The sequence below is a fragment of the Aspergillus glaucus genome (genome assembly GCF_001890805.1).
Source record: "Aspergillus glaucus CBS 516.65 unplaced genomic scaffold ASPGLscaffold_17, whole genome shotgun sequence".
NCBI lineage: Eukaryota > Fungi > Ascomycota > Eurotiomycetes > Eurotiales > Aspergillaceae > Aspergillus > Aspergillus glaucus.
This window is the reverse complement of record NW_019170469.1, coordinates 110,181-129,527: the sequence shown is the minus strand read 5'-3', so window position 1 is coordinate 129,527 and position 19,347 is coordinate 110,181. Positions and strand designations below refer to the sequence as shown.

The following is a 19,347-nucleotide window of genomic DNA, read 5'->3' as shown; positions in this document are numbered from 1 at the left end:
CATTTGCACCGGCTCTTCTAAATCTTTATTACCCCGTCTCTTCCCTTGCTTTTCTGTCTCCCCGCAACTCAGAATCCATTCCTCTCGCCTTTTTTCGCCCTCATCTTCCCTCCTCTACATCCGCTTTCGATCATGGGCTCCTCCGAAGACATCTCCGACCACTCCACCCACAAGGCCATGGAGCCTTTCGGCGAGAAGCAGGGTGACGTGAACCCGCCACCGGTCTACGATGGCGATATGATCGGTGAGATCAGTGAGCGCGAACAGCACATCTACGAGCACGGAGTGCAAAAATTCAACCGTCTGGGCTGGAAGCGTCTCACCATTGTCCTCATCGTCGAGGCTATTGCCCTCGGAAGTTTGTCGATTCCCTCTACCTTTGCGACCTTGGGCATGGTCGCGGGCATCATCTGTACCGTGGGCCTCGGTATGATTGCCATCTACACCAGTTACTTGGTCGGTCAGGTGAAGCTGAAGTTCCCTCTCGTCGCCAACTATGCCGACGCCGGGAAGCTTATGATGGGTCGTTTTGGTTATGAGCTTGTCACTTTCATGTTGGTCCTGCAGCTGCTGTTCCTCACGGGCTCCCACACTCTCACCGGTACCATTGCTTTCCAGAACATCACTCAGAGTGATGTCTGCTCCGTCGTCTTCGCCGTGGTCTCCGCCATTATTCTGCTGTTGGTTGCGGTTCCTCCCAGTTTCGCAGAGGTCGCTATTCTCGGATACGTCGACTTTGCCTCCATTATCCTCGCCATTGGCATAACCATCATCGCGACCGGTGTCGAGTCCACCAACGCCCCCGGTGGGCTGGCGGCTGTTGACTGGTCTGCCTGGCCCAAGCCGGGTACCACTTTTTCCGATGCCTTCGTCGCCTTGACCAACATCGTTTTCGCCTACAGTTTCGCCATGTGCCAGTTCTCCTTCATGGACGAGATGCATACCACCAAGGACTATGTCAAGTCTATCTGGGCGTTGGGAATTGTGGAAATCGTTATCTACACCGTGACCGGTGCCTTGGTCTACGCCTTTGTCGGTTCCGGCGTCCAGAGTCCCGCGTTGCTCTCTGCAGGAAACTTGATCAGCCGGATCGCCTTCGGCGTCGCCCTCCCCGTCATCTTCATCAGTGGCTCCATCAACACCGTCGTCCTGGGCCGTCTAGTCCACGGTCGCATCTACAAGAACTCGCCCATCCGGTTTATCAACAGTCCGATGGGCTGGATCACCTGGTTGATAATCATCACCATCGCCACCATCATCGCATTTGTCATTGCCGAGGTCATTCCCTTCTTCGACGACCTTCTGTCCATCTCCTCGTCCCTCTTCATCTCCGGCTTCACCTTCTACTTCCCCGCCCTGATGTGGTTCCTTCTCCTCAAGGAGGGCAAGTGGACCGAGCCCCGCAACCTGGCTTTGGGAGCAGTCAACATCTGTGTGTTCTTGATTGGTCTTGTGGTGCTGGTGGCTGGCACCTATTCCAGTGTCACTGATATCGTAAGTCTCCGTCTACCGGTCTTTCTCAAACAGCTGCTAACGAGATCCAGATGAACAACTACAAGGCCGGAACAGTCCGGGGTGTTTTCACCTGCGCCAAACCGGAATAAGCGATGTTTGTACGCACAGCGACAGGCGTTCGATTCATGTCGCATGCCGATCCCTTGTCTTTTTCTCCAAACTCTTGGAAACGTTTTCCCCGGACAGCGAGATAATCCCTCAAATAACCCTTTTCGGCGACTCCGCATCCGGCCTCGTTTCCATTACCTAAATGTTGCGGGGATAGGCAGTGCGGTGATCGGCTAGAACATGTTCCATTGGGTCTTCGGGGGCATACGGTGGCCACTGCAACGTGGTCTGTCCATGTTGCCGATGCGGCACAGGTTGTCGCTTCGCTGGTCCTTGCGAGGCCTCATATCATCTCGCCGTAGTTGGAAAGCTGGTCTTTTCGGGTGGGATTACTTCGTGGCTATGTCGGAACATTGTCGGTCAGCCTGCATCCGGCAACGCTTACCGGTGTTTTACAGCGAGCTCCGAGAGTTGACGAAGCTACGCGGGTCACAAGAACGACTTGCTGGACTACAGCTACTTGCTCACGGCTGTAACAAAGATACCGGAGTGGACCGACATACCGAAGTTAGCCGCGACATTGTATCATACGGGATTTCCCCAACTGTATATAACGATTAAGATAATAGAGTCACGAATTTATGATTATACATTCTATTTATTTCCACGAGTAACGTCTACACATCGCATTCGCATCCAAATACATGATGTCTAATAAACTTACCCGACAAAAGGGCCAAGCCTCGGAATCATCTCGAACCGATTCCAGGCACCACTTCCAGCACCATCTTAGGGCTCTTTCCAACCTTGCTTTTTTCGTAATCCAAGGAGTGAGCTTCGCTTGCAGCGGGGCCAAGCATCCAAGCCCGTGTAACTGTCCTCGTAGACACTTGGCCATGCGGCCGGCCCAGGCGGTCTGTCCCGTGGCTTGGTATTGGGAAAATCCTAGGCAAATGCAGGCCAAGGAGCATCGGTTAGGTTGATTAAGGGGGAGCTAACAAGCGAGGGAATCCAGCGGAAGTGATGGGAGCAACGTATTCGTTCAGGAGCATCATGTTTCGGTGCTAAAGTAGCAGGTTCATGTACTACTGGGAAACTACCCGGAATGTCCCAGGAGAGCCAATAGATGGAGCGTCGCAGCATTTCAATTTAATATACCTAGAATAACATGCGTTTGCTTTTATTATTATTATTATTATTATTTTTTTATTCCTCACCTCCTTGGTATATACCACCAGTAGCCGTAATAATGTAGCAACGATCCTATATTACACGAACCACGGTTGACAACATGGGCTATGTGTGCTGCATAGGCTTTATGAAGTTCGGTTGTCATGAACGCAATTATGCAAATACCACCACATACGGCGAATCATGCAACAAGCCAATCTTCCGGTATCCATTCCTTTCAATCTTCCTTTTCCCGTTTGCTCTCACCTCCATCTTCGTCGAATGCCTTCTTACTCTTCGGCCTCGCCGTCGGCCCTCCTCGTTCATATCGTGGCTCTCAGCTCTCTGCGCCACAGCCGTGTCTAGGAGGAGTTTCCTGTTGCCTGAGACAAAAATGGAAACTGTCTATCCGTCAAGTAATGGTTTGGCCGTATCCCTACTTTGCCGATCTGGCCTCCTGGTATCCCAACTCCTCGACGAAAGCACTCAAAAGCCTGCGTGCCATGAGGCGACCTGGCGTTCCTAAATGGGGTTTCTGTGCTCGTCGTATAGCGCGAACACGGCCTTTCAGCTAGCACCAGCCTTCCAGGGGTGCCGCAAGTCCTGCATGTAATGAAGTATCAGACAGCCAGCTGCTTCCATTTCACCTCCGTGACGCCGATAGGGTCGTCGAGTTTCTCCCACTTGAGATCAATGATCCGTACCTTGTATTCTCTGACAGGAATTTTGACCCAGTCAGCAAGGTAATGAGGGGAGGATGGTCTGGGAGATCGGGCACGATGGTGAGCATGCCTCTGTCGAAGTTGTTTTCGATGGTTACGTGCATCAAGAGGCCGTCTTTTGGTGAAAAGAGTGAGGTCTTCGTGGACTGTCCGTGCATGATGGAAAATCACGTATGTCTTTATTAGCTTTGAGAGAACAGCTCTTGCAACGCAGAGCGCCAGAGCAGACTTTCATTTTCTGCACAAAGCGAGACTTTCCACCTTCATACCATGACCCTCCTCTTGTATGACCTTGTGATTATCAAGGGCCGGTTCAAAAAGCAAGCCTCCTCTATTGACTTCAATACCACCAATATCAGCACTGTCATCTCTGTATTCAGCAGCGTACTAATTCGTGGCAAACTGTCATACTGACCTTTTCAGAGATAACTGTATTCGGTGACGTGCCGTTGGCTGGCCATCGTCAACCCTTCGGCCATTGGGAATATGCACGTGTACACATGACACTGTTGCTCTTGGTCTGAGTTAGGACAGGGTTAGTAGAGTGCCTTTATGGAGGTCCAACGACCACGTACAAAGTTGACTGGTGTATAGCATAGGTGCCACTGAGGAGAGTGATGGTTTCATAGCGAGATTTGTTGACGAAGTAGCCATCACACCACAGGTTTGAAATGAATTCCTTGCCTCCTCGGGCCACCTGACGAATCATTTTTCATATACACACATCACGCAGTGAAGCATCTACACTATCTGGATCACTCTATCAGCGCCCCTATGGCGGACTTCAGTTGAAAGCGGCCCCAGTGAGCTGAGTGGCACAGCCACCAATTCCTGCTGATAAACAGTCAGCCTCGGCCACTGTAGTGACAACATTCTTCATACTATCTGGCATCTCCCTCTGGGCTCTCTTCTATCTTATTATTATTCCATTGTGCATTTTGCATATGTTAAGACACCCACGCCATGGCAACAGCAGCTGAATTTCCGCTCTTCTCAACGCTCCCCGCAGAGCTCCGCAACCAGATATGGCAGGACGCCTTGCCGGACAAAATCGGACAACTACTGTACTTCTACAAAAAGGGGTGCTGGTGCCCTCGACGCCTGGTAGAAGGTGACCAGGGTTACGACCCCGACAACGACGAGCTTAATTTGGCTTATGAGTTCCGCCATGAGTTGTTAAACCATGTCAGAATCGATGTTCCGGGCTACTTTGTCAACCGCGAAGCCCACAGTATTGCATCAACCTGGGTTCGCGGGCAAGGCCTTAAGCTGTGCTCCCACAAGGGTAAACTTATCTTCGTCCGCCCATTTGACCCATTGCTGGACACGTTGTATGTCCCGCTGGAGAAATGGAGTGACTTCCTCAACGAGCCTCATGATCGGCAATTTCAACCAGATCTTCTTTACCGGGATCTCGACTTTCCTGGGATTTATTTTACCCGCATTGCAATACCAACGACCATTCTGGAAGACGACCCAGACCCACTGCCCGCTTTTTTCGAATGTTATGAGCGTTTCGAAAGACTATTCATTATCGCCAACCCACCACCAGAGCTACAGCCTGATGATAACGGCACCAGGGTGCAGCAGCAGCGGTGGGAGCTTGAGGACACGCAGGGGCCGATGTATTTTTGGAATGGCGCGGGCTTTGAGTGGCAGGATAACTGTGTGGGTGACAACGCCCTGCACAAGCGGATAGAGGAAACTAGCAATATGTTAATCGAAACGCTTGCTCGGAGTGGAAAGGATCGTTTTGAGGTCCGGTCTGCTTTTGCCGCGGCGAAATGAGTTAATTAATGTGGTAAAACATCATAGAAATGTGGACTGGGCGCATACCCAAAACAGCACGTACGAGGGTGACTACAAGGTTTTATCATCAAGGACTGAGGCGAAAGAAAGGATTAACACCTTGCTAGGATTAATGATAATTATATTTTTGACACAAAAAGCATATGGACCGACGCCGGATATAAACTAAACGAGCAAATTGGCACAAGCATCCCCCGAGAAAACCTCAAGACCTGAGACGAATCCGTCCCACAAATCCTTGGAAGTCATAGGCGCGGTGCAATATTCCTGCATACTAGAGTCCCGCATGATATCCACTAACTCGGGGATCAAAGCATCGGCGGCTTGAGCTTCCATTTCTCGTTGGATCTCTCGACTAAGTCCGCCTTGCTCGGTATACCAAGCGGAGTCTTGCTTGATCACTCCACTTTCGTAAAGATCCAGTATCTTTTGATCGATGCCGGCTTGTTGGGCGGCTTCATAGGCCATCCGATGGCCAACGGCTTCGACCAACGGAAGGGCCAGGGGAAGAAGATCCCTGTTGAATTGCTCGCTTCGATGGGCCCCCTTGGCAGAATGTTGAAGGATGCTTCTTGCCTCGGAAAATACGGAGGCTTCATGCCGAGCAAGGATACTGTTGTGGTTGTTCGGTGGTGGCATTTGATACCGATTAATCAAGAGTTCGGAGGCGAGGCCTATGTCTTCGATGTTAGTCTTGTGATATCCCAAAATGATAATCGAACTGCGGACACGTACGAATGGCGAGAACATTGACATCACCTTCTGCAGTGGCTACTCCACGGACTTCCAGCTGCGAAAATAACATCAGCATATTCCTCTCGCGTTTGACCCATTGCTGAGTATTGCCAAATTATTTACCTCCAGCTGAAGAAGTTGGTTATGCTCAAACTGTCCCTGCCATCCACATCGCTCATTCATCGCCCGAACACTCTGTTTGAAATGCCCAATTGCTGCCGCTTTGAAGGCCGTGGCTATACCGTGGCGTACCCGAGGGTCGATCTTGGTGTCTCGAAAAGACATGGCTGCAGAGACCAGGAATGGCTCAAGCACACTATATTGAGAAACAGCGTGCAGGATTGGAAGATATTGGGTGCGGAATTCAATCACTGCCATTGGCTTTCCATCTTGGCCACTGACCATTCTGCGCTGGCTAAAGCGTGTTGCATTGAATGCGGCGATCTTCAGCGCTGGGATGACAGCAGCTGAGAGGAACAAAGTTCCCACGGCAACTCGCTGGATTGTGGACATGAAAGCTTCGCGCTCATTTCGGGTGTCCTCCAGGCTGCCTAACAAGGAAGACCTGGGTAGACGGACGTGGTCAAAGTACGTGAGGGCGTGGTCAACTGGATGAGAGCCTGTTCGTGGAGGCAAAGCTCTTTGAGAAATAAAATCAGCCCATCGGTAACGAAGTGTTGAATATTCGACCACTCACTTTGCTACAACACCTTTGCACATCTGTTTCCCATCTCCGAGTTGTACGAGGATTGGCCGGATCCCATGATCTTTGTTGTCACTCATAAGGCGAGCCATCACAATCGCAACGATGGGGAAACCACCTCTTGGGGTCGTTGGCGGCATGACCCTATCAGCTGTCAGCGAATCGTTCCTGCAGACCGAAGTTGATGTCCCTCTACTTACTTTGCATCGTTTACGGACGGAGTGTGAAGGTCAATGTCACCATCTGGCAGAATAGTTGCCGTAGTTTGAATGTTACGGGCATCCAATCCATGATTGACTTCAGTCAGCATGAACTGAGCTCTGTATATCAATTCTTCGTCAGCTGCATCGCCCATGAAAGCAATAATCAGAGAGAAAACCCACGAGATATCAAAGTTCAAAGCAGACTGAAGGATCGGTTGAAGCTCTGGACGTTTCAAGGAAAATGGGGCCAGCGTGCCCACAAAAAGATTACACTGGATGCTGAGCAGGGTAAAAGCACCGCCATCTAACGCTGCCAGAGGCTCGAGGTGTAGCCTCCAGAACTTTGGAGTGATGTATAGAACATCCTCAAGGGTCAAGCCTGCTCTCGTCAATAATCTTAATATGAAGACAAGGAAGAAGAAGAAGAAGAAGAAGAAGAAGAAGAAGAAGAAGAAGGAATTTACCGTATGCCTCAGTAAAGGCTTTTGCTCTCTGGTAACTCACTCGAGTAGCTTCTTCCAAGCTTAGAGAGCGTGGTGTCGGTTTGAAGAGCGGCGAGTGCACCAATTCATTTATGGCTGTACCTGACAGCTGCGACTGCAGTTGCTGCAGTTGCTCGTGTAATTCTTTGTTCATCATGGACAAGATATGGGACTAAGGACTAAAGACCAAGGACCGACAACTGAGAAAACTATAAACAAAAACCGAGAATCTAAAGCTTGATACTCCGTACCTCGTCCGCCGTTTTTAAAAGCGTATCGCTCGCTTAGGATTCCCTGTATGAAATGGAAAAGGATATCAAAAAGCACACATGGAATGGTGGAGCACTGATCAGGCATGGTAGCTGAAAAGCTTTTCACCGCTATGAGGCCCTCACGCGGCCAATTGTTCTTTTTGCGCAGATATTTGGAATAGTTTGCGTGATACACAGTAACCGCCGTGTACTCGGGTCAGCGCAGTGGCTAGATGTATCTTCCTTATCTCGGTATGCATGTATATGGGTCTTTAGTGGAGAGACACGCTGGCGTCTTTGCCCTTTTCTTGTAGGTCCCTCGTGATGGACTAAGTTTGACAGCGCATTTTGGTGCAGCCCACATATCCCGGCTCCCGCGAACGAGATAGGAAGTTGGCCCTTGGTCTGGGATAGCACATGAGCTGAACGTAGTGCTGAGTGTACAGCTGCATGGTGGCGTCTGACGATCTTCCGTTGATTTAGTTCTCGGTACTCCGTACATCGAAAGATCGAGGATGTACGGAAAGTACCGTGTATCTCGGCGACATACTCCACAGAGCTCAGACGCAGCTAACTAACTAGTACAAGTACAGAGTAGTCAGCGGAAACTTGCAATTGGACGGCAAAATTACAGGGGACACGTGGTAAGCCAGCCTCTCGAGTTTAAGGCTCATAAGCAAATGTAAGCCGGCAATGAGGAAGAGCGGGGCCTGCTAACTTCTGAATACGCTATGTAATTCCAAAAGCGCCCCGCAAGATGTAATCAAAATGCAGCATTTCGTATTAACATACCCAGCATAGATTCGTCATGAAATGGCTTCCACTTCTTTATATCGTTGCTCTCAGTGAGTTACATTCCGTCCATCCAATTAGCTGTGTACCATCTGGGCTCGTGACTGGTTATTCCTTTTTTTTTTTTTTTTTTTTTTATATATATATATATATTCAGTTCATATAACCGTACGGCATTTCGCATAGTAATAGACTTTCTTAGGTAGAAACGAGCTCAGTAGTCCTTAGGTGCGAGTAAATTCTCATTGATCCCGGGAGCAGGCATTGACGCAGGAGTAACCCCACTGTCCTCTTTCACTGACCCGTCAATCGTATAACCCTGGTTATACCAGTTCATTCATTCCCGGGCGTTTCCATCTAGCGTGCCAACTCTTTGGCTGCATCGTGTCATGGATCAGGTGAAATCTGCTTCAATCCGAGCTGTGAGACGAAGCAATAAAGAGCAGTCTTTTTGAATGGCTTCGTCAAACCATCCGCCACTTGCCCAGTAGTCGGAATGTAAACGAAGTCCATAGAACCCGCCCCGACCTATTGGTGTAGGAGATGGTAATAGAAATTAATGCGTTTTGTACGGGCGAGAAAGTCGGGGTTCTCTGGAATCGCGAGGGCCCATTTATTATCAACATCCGAGGTTGGCCGGCTAGGAAGAACCAGAGTAGCCAAATGGATGTTGCCATTGAGCTCGCTCGATGGCAGGCGTTTTACATGGTGCTGTCACTTGGTTATTGTAATAACGACGTGCTTGTCATCGAATCCGTTCCAGCTCCATAATTTATAGCAATGAACTAAGCAAACAACGCAGAAGCGTTTTCATTCTGGTATGAATCCGAATCCGATACATGAGACAGTCGTCCTTAAGTTGCCACAAGTCGCATTTGACAATAGTCAGTCTGATATCCTGAACACTGCAGCATGAGGCCTGTATATATCGAAGGCTGTCCAGAAGTACCCTTGTCTCTTCGTAGTAATCTTCCGGCACTTGCCCTGTCCGCCTTTGCGTTGATTTTGTTCTTTTCCAGGGTATTTAGCTGCAGTTAGTCTGTTGATCAACATGGCGAACGCCGACTGGTCCGATAGGATAAAGAATTCCCATGAGTGAGAGGGTCGCCGCAACCGCGATTTTCTACCACTCGAACCAGAGATTCCCTTGATCTGGGCCCGGTACTAGTATGCCACCGACAATAGTAATGCCTGCATCAGGTAGCTGAGAATCCTTCATGTCTAACAGCGACTTTGACTCCGCTTGTCGTTCGCCATCGCCGGCCTTACCGGGGTCACTTTTTTCTCGGTTAATCCATCCATCATGGAACCCATATTGACGCGAGCATGTGCTTGCGCTACGCTGCTTTGTGACCAGAACATTGCATGGTGTGGTCGTTCTCAAGCCTGTGGTGGTAGTGGGGCTCTCTTACTCCATAATTGTATTCTTCGTGACGCCGTTTGCTGGGGGTTAGTGCAGAGTCTGCGACGAACTCCATGGGAGATATCCAACTATCACGCGACAGAGAATGATTGTGCATGTTCCAAGATCGTATAGATCTGAACAGTGTCAAACTGAGTGTCCGTCGTATCGCCATTTTTCCGATTGGCGTATATTGCAACAAAACAAAGAACTCTCGGCAAAATCTCAATATCCTGGCTTATATGCTCTGCAGGAAATAAAGTGCGACAGCCTGTCACAGCTTGGACGTCACTGTGGTGCTAGATCTGGTTAGCCATACTATGTGTGGTGAAGTACGCAAAACGGCGTGCTTGCTAGCTCCCATAAGAAGACAACCCCCTCTTTTGTTACAATCACCAAGCGCCTCTCTTGTATCCATGCCAGCTATGGCTGTTATGACTGCCTGAATCCCGTTGCCATGAATATGCTTCCATTGGAGCTTATATATCCTGTTCTAGTCAGTGGGTTTCAAATTGCGCAGTTTGCAGGAACTGTCCTCGGCCACCGGATCCCTCAGTCTGTCAACCACAGCGTATGAATAAATGCCATTGACAACGTAAAATCCTGTCGTTTGGAGCGCATAATGACAGATTTAAGCTCGTTTTCTGGTAGCAACCCCGGCCCTCAGTTAGGTGTTGCCCTGGAATGGACGGAGAATATACCTGGAGCCGAAATCGCGCGATAGCCTCTCCACCAGGCAGATACCTAACGGGAGACAGAAAAGATCTCAGAGCTACTGCTTATTTAACCTCCACTTTCATACCATCTGGATCATAATAGGCCTCAGTGTTGTCAAAGAATAAACACTGCATATCACTGTGCTTCAACTTGCACCTGCTACAAGCGACCCTCCAATCACTGAGAATCTGGATGTTACACTTGTCAGGAGGTCTGGAACAATGGGGATCGCAGAAGCCTGAGTACCGCGACACCTGCTTGGTGACGAATCGTCGCAGGCCCCCGAATCCGTTCTCCTTGCACGACTCGACCCATCTCTATTATGATGTGACCGTTATAGTAATGAGGTAGCGGATCCGTTCAACAGTCTACTCGTTCGTAATTTAAAGCAGATAGAAGAGTTGAATCAAATTGGAACCAAGATACTTCGCAGAGCTTGACTAAGGTGACCACTTACGGGATGGAACAACCCAGGCTTATTCAAGCCGAGATGTATCTCGCGGCCGGTTCTAGGTCATCAGTAAGCGTGATCCGGCTGAAGATGGTGTCTTCCGGTAATAGTGACCAGTCGTAAGCTGTTTTTCAATTCGTACTGGAGGCCACACTCTGGGTTCTCTCCATCCAAACCCGGTGCTATTAGCTCTTGCCGATTGATCAAAATTCCCGAGTACTTTCATCGGTCCGTCGACAAAAGACCATGTGAGGGCGTTGCTTCGTCACCCCCTCGCACCCGGCATTATTCAACTTGCATTGGAGTTTGAACGAGTGCCTCCCACAAGTGCTTATATGCGAGATTCTTCATTGTCATCGACCTCTTCATGTGCACCCAGAGTTGTCATTGTACAAGTAGCACCTGTGATGAAATCGTCGTTTTCATAGAGTAAGATATGTCTGCACACAAAGCTGCTAATCGGTGGGGAGTCCATTGTAACTACATCAGTTCCTCATCTGGGAGGCGCAGACGCTCGGCCTCTGGTGTAGGCAGTGTGATTTCATCGCCAGAACGTACGATGTTGCAACTCTCACAGTTCAGCAACATCAGTGGCCTCTGGCCTTCGGAATGGCATTTGAATTTTGCTCATCCAATCGCTTCGGCGTGGATGGAAATATCCGTTCAAATGTGACTTTTTTGAGAACGGATATAGCAAGATGTACCCGTTCCAGGATAAATATCGATGAGATAAAAAGCTCTGTCGACCAGTCGACCATGGTGTCGGCCTAAGCATCGGATCTTGAATGGTTACAATGAAACACGACAGATGAGTTGCTGGATGATGAGAGATTGAAGAGGATGAGAGTCTATTACTCGAATTCACTTCTCTCTAGCGTCACTCCATATGCGAGAACGGAATGCCTCCTTTACTCCCTATTTTTGTACATGTCGAGATCAGATCAAGAGATATATATTCACCGGAGCCCTAGCTTATGCTCACGCTCTCTGCTTGACACGCGGCATGGTACATGTAGCAGGTAGCTACATATAAAAAAAAATATATATTTTGCTTATGAGTGCATGTCTCCATCCTCGATATATATTCATTATTGGCTATCGCAATCACATGACACATGACCCCCCTCATCATCCATCATTGTCATCCATCATCATAAAAATATACTCACCACCCACACCCTCCCCAAAAACCAAACCATGCCAACCCGACTAATATACCTCCTCTCCTCCCAAAACGCCCCCTTCCAACGCGCACATTTCGCCATCTTCATCCCCTCCCCATCCCCTCTGTCCCCCAACAATGAACGTGGCACCCTAATAAACGTCGTCGGCACCCCAATGGCAGGCTACAAGCTCGAGTTCGAACGCAATCAGGTCCCTGCTTCACGTCAACACTATCAACATTATGAGTTATTCCCGATTGGACAGGTTGACTCGGTGAACATCGTTGATAGCGAGGATGAGGTACATAGTGTTGATGATAGCCCAAGGGGAGAGGTTGAGATTGCGGCGGCGCAGGTTAAGCCGCCGGGGATAAGTGAGAATTTCCTCGCGCCTGTGAACGATGTATGTCACCCTTTCTTCCCCTCTCTCCCACCCATATTTCTGTCAAAATGCTGGAATGTCGAGATAACGATGGTAGACCACGAATAGAAGATGCCAAGAATGGACGATGGAGTATGTGCGGCTTCTGGTGAAAAAGGGGATTATCGCGGAGGAGGCTGTGAACATTGTGCAGGGGAAGAGGGATCCACCGGGGCATGGCATTGGGTTGAGTGCTGTTCAGCGGTGATGCACTTGTTGCGTGGATGGGCTTGCAGATGGGAAGTGGAAGGGGGCGGGGGGTGTGATGGATAGGGCTCGAACGTCGGTGTTGGTGGTGCTCGTAAACCAGGCGCTGAGGATCGTTCATTGGTGCCCAAGGTTGACATTTGACCTACAGAGTATATTCTAGCGAATGGATGCATACTCGTATACAAGTCACGCTACGAAGATGAAGTCACAAAATTGAACAATAAATTACGGCAACTAACATACAGGGGAATCATATCTCATAAACCATCCTCACACCTCAAAGCTTCGCAGCACTACCAGCCGACGAGATCTCGTTGTACAACAGACTCGTCAAGAACTCAGCATACTCCTCACCGGTAACCTGCGTAGCAAAGTACCGAGCAGCAAGCTGGAACTTGTTGCCTCGGGGACCGCTGGCAGCAAGGCTGTCGGCCTGCTCTTGCAGAAGACGCAGAGCGTAGGCCTTGTCGATCTTCTTGCCTTCCGCGGTGGGGGCGTTGTGGCGCGACCATTGCCAGAGTTGCGAGCGGGAGACTTCGGCGGTGGCGGCGTCTTCCATCAGGTAGTTGATCGGGACGCAGCCGACACCGCGGAGCCAGCCTTCCATGTAGGACAGACCGATGTTGAGGTTCTTGCGGATACCGTCCTCGGTGATCTTACCGGGGACATTAGTGTTCAGGAGATCGTTGGCGCCGATGCTGACGTCCTCGCGACGGACGAACAGCTGGTTAGGAGTGGGCATGTGTTTGTTGAAGACTTCCGAGGCAATGGCGGCCAGAGCGGGGTGAGCAACCCAGGTACCGTCGTGACCAGCACGGACTTCGCGGAGCTTGTCGGCACGGACACCCTCCATGGCCTTGTCGTTGGCAGCAGGGTTGTCCTTGACGGGGATTTGAGCAGCCATACCACCCTGCAAAGTTAGCATTGATCAATCACAACAGGGTATAGGAAGCTTACCATAGCGTGAACACCACGACGGTGGCAGGTCTTGATGAGCAGCTTAACGTAAGCGTCCATGAAAGGAACAGTCATGGTAACATCCGAACGGTCAGGCAGGACAAAGTTGGGGTTCTGGCGGTGACGCTTGATGAACGAGAAGATGTAGTCCCAACGACCACAGTTGAGACCGGAGCTGTGGTCGCGGAGCTCGTAGATGATCTCATCCATCTCAAAAGCAGCAGTGATAGTCTCAATCAACACAGTACCACGGATGGTACCCCGGGGAATACCAACGTAGTCCTGAGCGAGGTTGAAGGCATCGTTCCACAGACGGGCCTCAAGGTGCGACTCCATCTTGGGCAGGTAGAAGTACGGACCATATCCACGAGCAACCAGCTCCTTGGCGTTGTGGAAGAAGTAGAGACCAAAGTCGAACAGCGAACCCGAGATAGGCTCGCCGTCAACGATGAAGTGCTTCTCATCCAGGTGCCAGCCACGAGCACGGGCAATCAACGTAGGTAGCGTCCGGTCCGTCCGGAGCTTGTATTCCTTGTTGCCCTGCTTGAAATCCACCTGGCGACGGATGGCGTCGTGCAGGTTGACCTGACCGTTGATCATGTTGTCCCAGGTGGGCGCGCTCGAGTCCTCGAAGTCGGCCATGTAGGTCCACACGTCCGAGTTGAGCGCGTTCACGACCATCTTGCGGTCGGTAGGGCCGGTGATTTCGACGCGGCGGTCGACGAGACCGGGGGCCGGGGGAGCACCCTTCCAGGCGTCATTCTCCCGGATGTGCTTGGTCTGAGGGAGGAAGTCGAGCAGGTTGCCCTTGTCGATCTCGGCCTGGCGGTCGATACGGCGCTGCAGGAGGGCCTTGCGAGTGGGATTGAAGGTCCGGTGGAGGATGGCGAGGAAAGCGCAAGCATCCTTGGTGAGGATCTTGCGGGTGTCATCGTTAAGGGCTCCAAGGACGGCGACGTCCTTGAGCTGAGCGTCGACGTTAACCATTTTGATAGTTGTGTAGTACGGAAAAGAGAAATGCAGTCAGCGTAACCTAGAGAAGAAGGGACGAGGGGTGTCTATCTACTATATAACCACGATAACCGAGCAAGGACTACGTCAGACCCATGAGCCGCGGCCCATGGCCACCCTACCACTACTATCCATACCTGGTCCTTCCGTTTCCGTCCTGGATGAGCGGAAGTTGACTGATAAGGCAAGGCAAAGCACGTGACTTTTCCGCGGAGACCGTATTATTACCGACCGCCCAGTCAATTACGGAGCGATCATTGGTCGAATGGCGAAATATCGGCCGACAGGGTAACACCGGTAATATGCCCGTGACTCTTATCGCTCCCCTCCTCCGGTGTAGGAGTACAAACATCGGGTTTTACAATGCCGTACGAAGCAGTAAGACACAAAGAATAGCTGTAGCAATGCAATTGATATCTATCTGCATACACACTCCATGTCTAATTCGATGTGTATTCACAGATAGAGAGCTATATTAGCTATTGTGACTACCGATCCCCGCATATCCGATAGCCGCGGCTCAAACGTCAGTATGACTCTGCAACATCACCATAAAGTAAGGTCTTTGCTCGGTGATTTTCGGTACGGAAAGTCTATTGTTTTTCCCTTTTGGACCGAATTCTCCCGACTCCGGAGGGCATCGTTCGGCGGGAAATACGGGCATAGAGTACATCGATATCGGCCGGTAGACATGTGATCTCACAAGCAAGAGACCGGACTTGGCTACAGTAGTCTGGTCTAGAACATAGCAATCACGAGCTCGTTATTCGTTTCTGACTACTCTGTACAGAGTACATATATACATATCCTCACGGTCCTTACGACTAAACCGTTTCGATATAACGTCTCACCTCCCTGCGGCAGTTAGCTTCGTGTACTCTCTATCCTACATATGTAGACTCACCAATCAGTAACAGCCTCCTCCCACAAGCGCACTTCATGCTCCCGAGTCCCTCCGAAATGCTCAACAAATGCATCCCCAAACACCTCGCGCGCCATACTGTCCTTATCCGTAAACCGAACGGTAGCCTCCTTGAGCGATTTAGCTAGTCGAGCACCTTGGTCGCTAGCGCCACCCATATCTTCGCCCTTGGACAGCGGTGGGACCGGGATCTCCAGCTTCTTCTCCACACCCTTCCATCCCAATGCGACAATCGCCGCCAGGGCAAGATGTGGGTTGCAATCCGCCCCGGGTACCCGCACCTCTAACCGAGTAGCCTTGGGACTGGCCGTGGGCGGTGTGATGACTCGAACGGACGCTGCTCGGTGTTCCAAACCCCAGGAAACTGTCACCGGAGCCCAGAAGTTTTCGACCAGACGTTTGTAGGAGTTTATCGTTGGGGCGAATAGCGGCATAATGTCCGGGAGTCCGGTGAGAACACCGGCCAGGAAATGTCGCCCCAAGTCCGATAGATGCGCCACGTCTGGGTACGGCGGCGAGGGGTCTGGCGTGTCGCGGAAGAAAGCATTCTTTCCGTCCTTCATCAATGAGATATGGATGTGGCCGCTGTTTCCAGGCAAGCCTTGACGGGGTTTGGCCATGAAGGCAGGGGTGATGCCATGTTTGGTACCGATCGCTTTGACAACATACTTGAACAAACCAGCCTTGTCTGCCATCTCCTTGGCTTCTCCGAATTGCAGTGCCTGACAGTATTAAGCAATGACACTTCTAACCCCCAGTTAGAGGAACTTACAGCCTCATAAACACCAGGTCCACTCTCAGTATGCCATCCCTCGATCTCACATCTGAAGCTCTCGCACGCGTTAAAAACGCCGTAATAGTAATCCTGGTTGTGAATCGGCCGCGTTATGCTATATCCAAACATGCCTTCGGTCAACGGAGGAAGCGCTTCGACGGGGTTCTCCTTGAGGAAGGTGGCTGTCGACGACGCATTGCGCTCGGGGGTGGGATGGTTTCCTGGGGTACGGAACTGGTAGAATTCGTACTCCGCTATACAGATCAGCCGTGCTCTTCATACTCCGGTTGCTTGTAACTTACCACCCGCCATAGCTTGATACCCGGCCTCCTCAGCCTTACTGACGGCCGTATTCAACAACCCCCTAGGACAGGCGAAAAGTGCTTCGCGCGTGTCTGGATCAAAGAAGCTAACCAAAAAGAAAGGCACATTGTTCTCCCAAGGAATCCTCCGGAAACTGTTCAGATCCGGCACCGCAACAATATCCCGATAACCGTTCTCCTTGTTGCTAATCCCGAGCTCCTTAAAGTATGTCTGGTCGTGCATATCCCAGCCAAAAATCACTGAACAGAATCCAAAACCCTCAGTGACAATGGAGAGGAACTTCTTCTTGGCCATTAGCTTGCCGCGCAGCTGGCCGTCGACGTCGACACCGGCCACCTTGACGGCGGAGTCGTTCTGGAGGATTTCGGCGACATTGTCGACTGTAACTTCAGACATGGTGGTGTGGTTAATTGTGCTATAATATTAATTTGTCAATTGAGTCCAGGTTAATTGCAAGCAGAGAATAGAACAACTTACAGGAATTGGTCACGAGGGGAGTGAGAGGTGAAACAGGAGGGGAGATCATCGGGGCCGCTTATCAGCGGTCAACCCGCGGTGATCGCGACGATGCCTTAGGAGTCAGGACCTCCCCAGGATAAACCAGGCCATATACGGAATTATATACGAATCAATTGGATTCTCGGAGATAGTGACAAATCAGATAATAGCTAACTATCAATCTGTATGCAATTCCGTACGCCGTGGTTGTACATAATACTGCATCAGGATATAGTTAGTTACTCCGTATCTCCCCAGCTTATCTAATCTGCTCCACGTGCCCCGCGTTTCCAGTTGAGCTGTTAACCTTCTCCCCTCCCTTTGCTAGCATATACTACTGCTATATCACTGTATTATAAGTCTTAGCTCTTCAACAGAGTACGTACTTGTTCTTCTTCTTTACCAGACTCTGCATCATCACATTGCTATTCTGGCTATCTACCTCGCAACTGACTTATCGCAGAACACAACAATGGCTGCTCCTCGTGGACGTCTCCAAGGCAAGAATGCCATTATCACCGGTGCTGCAGGGTGCGTACCCTTGTAATTAACTCATTATTCACCATATTGACTCGAACAGTGGCATCGGTCTCGAAACCTCCATCCTCTTCGCCCGCGAAGGCGCCAGCGTCCTCATGGCCGATATCTCCGAACCCGCCCTCGAGAAAGCCCAGGCCAAGCTGAAGGAAGTCGTTCCCACAGCTCCCCGTGTCGAAACAATCAAGTGCGACGTCTCCAAGGAATCTGACGTGCAGCGCATGGTGGGCTCGCAGGACAGCTGGGGTGGAACGGACGTCATTTTCAACAACGCCGGAATTATGCACGCCGACGATGCTGATGCCATTGATACTCCTGAGAAGATTTGGGACTTGACTCAGAACATTAACGTCAAGGGTGTGTGGTTTGGTTCCAAGCATGCTGTGCAGAGTATGCGGAGGAACAAGAAGACGAGGGGTAGTATTATCAACACGGCGAGTGTGGTGGCTTTGGTTGGTGCTGCTACGCCGCAGTTGGCGTATACTGCTAGTAAGGGTGCTGTTCTTGCGATGACTCGTGAGTTGGCTATTGTGCACGCTCGTGAGGGATTCCGTTTCAACGCCCTCTGCCCTGCTCCTTTGAAGTACGTCCCTGTTCCAACACCCTAGCTTGATCATTGCTGACCCCGATAGCACCCCCCTTCTTCAAGACTGGCTGGGCGATGACCAGGCCAAGCGTTTCCGTCGCGAGGTTCACTTCCCTACCGGCCGTTTCGGTGAGGCCATCGAGCAGGCCCACGCTGTCGTCTTCCTCGCCAGCGACGAGAGCAGCTTCGTCAACGGAACTGACTTTGTTGTTGACGGTGGAATGAGCAAGGTATGTCAGGCCTGGAGTACCATTCAATATATGGAGACTAACGTCGACTAGGCATATGTCACCCCCGAAGGACCTGCGTTGGCCGCTCCTCAGAACTTGGGACATTAAACATTTTGTCTTAAACATTCATGCCCTATAGATAAATCTTCAGAATAGCGAGATATCCATATTATAAAGTGCACCTGCAACCACGAACTTCAAAAGTACTGTACATGTCCCGCAGCAGATTCACAACTGCAACGCCACGACAATCTCAGAAAGAAAGACACCATTCGGGGAAAGATCCCACAAACAAGCATCGCCTAGCGCGACAACCTCGACACCCATGAGCTCTGCGTAATATTTTTCTTGTCGCTTCGATAACAATCGTACAAAATGCGTAACGTCATGTAGCTAGCGGTAGCAAAGGACAAACGAGACCACGAGATTATCAACGTTGAACCCTGGAGCGACGTCTCTCAGGGGCAGTGTAGCGTATTTCTGTTTTATCTGGTAGGCCGAGCTACGCATTGTCGACTTTTCTTTCAAGCCGTTCGTTAATATGACGGCCTTGGACTTGAAAAATAGAACGAGAAGGCTGCGCTTTCGCAGTAGCTCCTGGTGCTGTATGGGCCCCAGGATCGTAGCCCGATATCCTCAATAACGTGGTAGAGCAAGACTGTTGTTGTGTGTTGACTAGGTCCTCAGCAGTCTGTTTAAAGTCTTTTTCTAGG

At 50.5% G+C, this 19,347-nt stretch overlaps 8 protein-coding genes across 8 annotated transcripts; 4 read left to right on the top strand and 4 right to left on the bottom strand.

Annotated features, from left to right (window-relative positions):
* Positions 1–132: 132 nt before the first annotated feature.
* ASPGLDRAFT_131439 (putative amino acid transporter) lies at positions 133–1,604 on the top strand (the record flags this gene model as incomplete). The annotated part of the gene is made up of 2 exons (XM_022541044.1): positions 133–1,494; positions 1,545–1,604. 2 exons carry the CDS (start codon positions 133–135, stop codon positions 1,602–1,604), a joined length of 1,422 nt encoding a protein of 473 aa, XP_022398488.1.
* Positions 1,605–3,342: 1,738 nt separating this feature from the next.
* Positions 3,343–3,736, bottom strand: ASPGLDRAFT_591610 (uncharacterized protein). Its single transcript, XM_022548363.1, has one exon. The coding sequence runs from the start codon at positions 3,611–3,613 to the stop codon at positions 3,377–3,379; it is 237 nt and encodes a 78-aa protein (XP_022398487.1). The 5' UTR covers positions 3,614–3,736; the 3' UTR covers positions 3,343–3,376.
* Positions 3,737–4,430: 694 nt separating this feature from the next.
* ASPGLDRAFT_86825 (uncharacterized protein) lies at positions 4,431–4,991 on the top strand (the record flags this gene model as incomplete). Its single annotated transcript, XM_022550404.1, has 1 exon — positions 4,431–4,991. A coding segment is annotated over one exon (561 nt), but the record flags the coding sequence as incomplete, so codon positions are not given.
* Positions 4,992–5,429: 438 nt separating this feature from the next.
* On the bottom strand, positions 5,430–7,541 carry ASPGLDRAFT_131227 (putative acyl-CoA oxidase; the record flags this gene model as incomplete). The annotated part of the gene is made up of 7 exons (XM_022541023.1): positions 5,430–5,938; positions 6,000–6,054; positions 6,123–6,639; positions 6,697–6,846; positions 6,903–7,022; positions 7,086–7,287; positions 7,370–7,541. 7 exons carry the CDS (start codon positions 7,539–7,541, stop codon positions 5,430–5,432), a joined length of 1,725 nt encoding a protein of 574 aa, XP_022398485.1.
* A 4,578-nt stretch (positions 7,542–12,119) lies between these two features.
* ASPGLDRAFT_49753 (uncharacterized protein) lies at positions 12,120–12,845 on the top strand. Its single transcript, XM_022547169.1, has 2 exons — positions 12,120–12,566; positions 12,643–12,845. Exons 1-2 carry the CDS (start codon positions 12,198–12,200, stop codon positions 12,790–12,792), a joined length of 519 nt encoding a protein of 172 aa, XP_022398484.1. The 5' UTR covers positions 12,120–12,197; the 3' UTR covers positions 12,793–12,845.
* Positions 12,693–14,738, bottom strand: ASPGLDRAFT_175943 (malate synthase; the record flags this gene model as incomplete). The annotated part of the gene is made up of 2 exons (XM_022542862.1): positions 12,693–13,704; positions 13,752–14,738. The coding sequence occupies 2 exons, from the start codon at positions 14,736–14,738 to the stop codon at positions 13,072–13,074; spliced, it is 1,620 nt and encodes a 539-aa protein (XP_022398483.1). The 3' UTR covers positions 12,693–13,071.
* A 563-nt stretch (positions 14,739–15,301) lies between these two features.
* Positions 15,302–17,188, bottom strand: ASPGLDRAFT_49751 (glutamine synthetase family protein). The gene is made up of 4 exons (XM_022547168.1): positions 16,762–17,188; positions 16,457–16,713; positions 15,667–16,406; positions 15,302–15,617 (listed from the first exon to the last, which is right to left on the bottom strand). Exons 1-4 carry the CDS (start codon positions 17,177–17,179, stop codon positions 15,587–15,589), a joined length of 1,446 nt encoding a protein of 481 aa, XP_022398482.1. The 5' UTR covers positions 17,180–17,188; the 3' UTR covers positions 15,302–15,586.
* Positions 17,189–17,742: 554 nt separating this feature from the next.
* On the top strand, positions 17,743–18,742 carry ASPGLDRAFT_175936 (putative short-chain dehydrogenase/reductase family protein; the record flags this gene model as incomplete). The annotated part of the gene is made up of 4 exons (XM_022542861.1): positions 17,743–17,812; positions 17,862–18,401; positions 18,451–18,634; positions 18,686–18,742. The coding sequence occupies exons 1-4, from the start codon at positions 17,754–17,756 to the stop codon at positions 18,740–18,742; spliced, it is 840 nt and encodes a 279-aa protein (XP_022398481.1). The 5' UTR covers positions 17,743–17,753.
* Between the last annotated feature and the right edge of the window lie 605 nt (positions 18,743–19,347).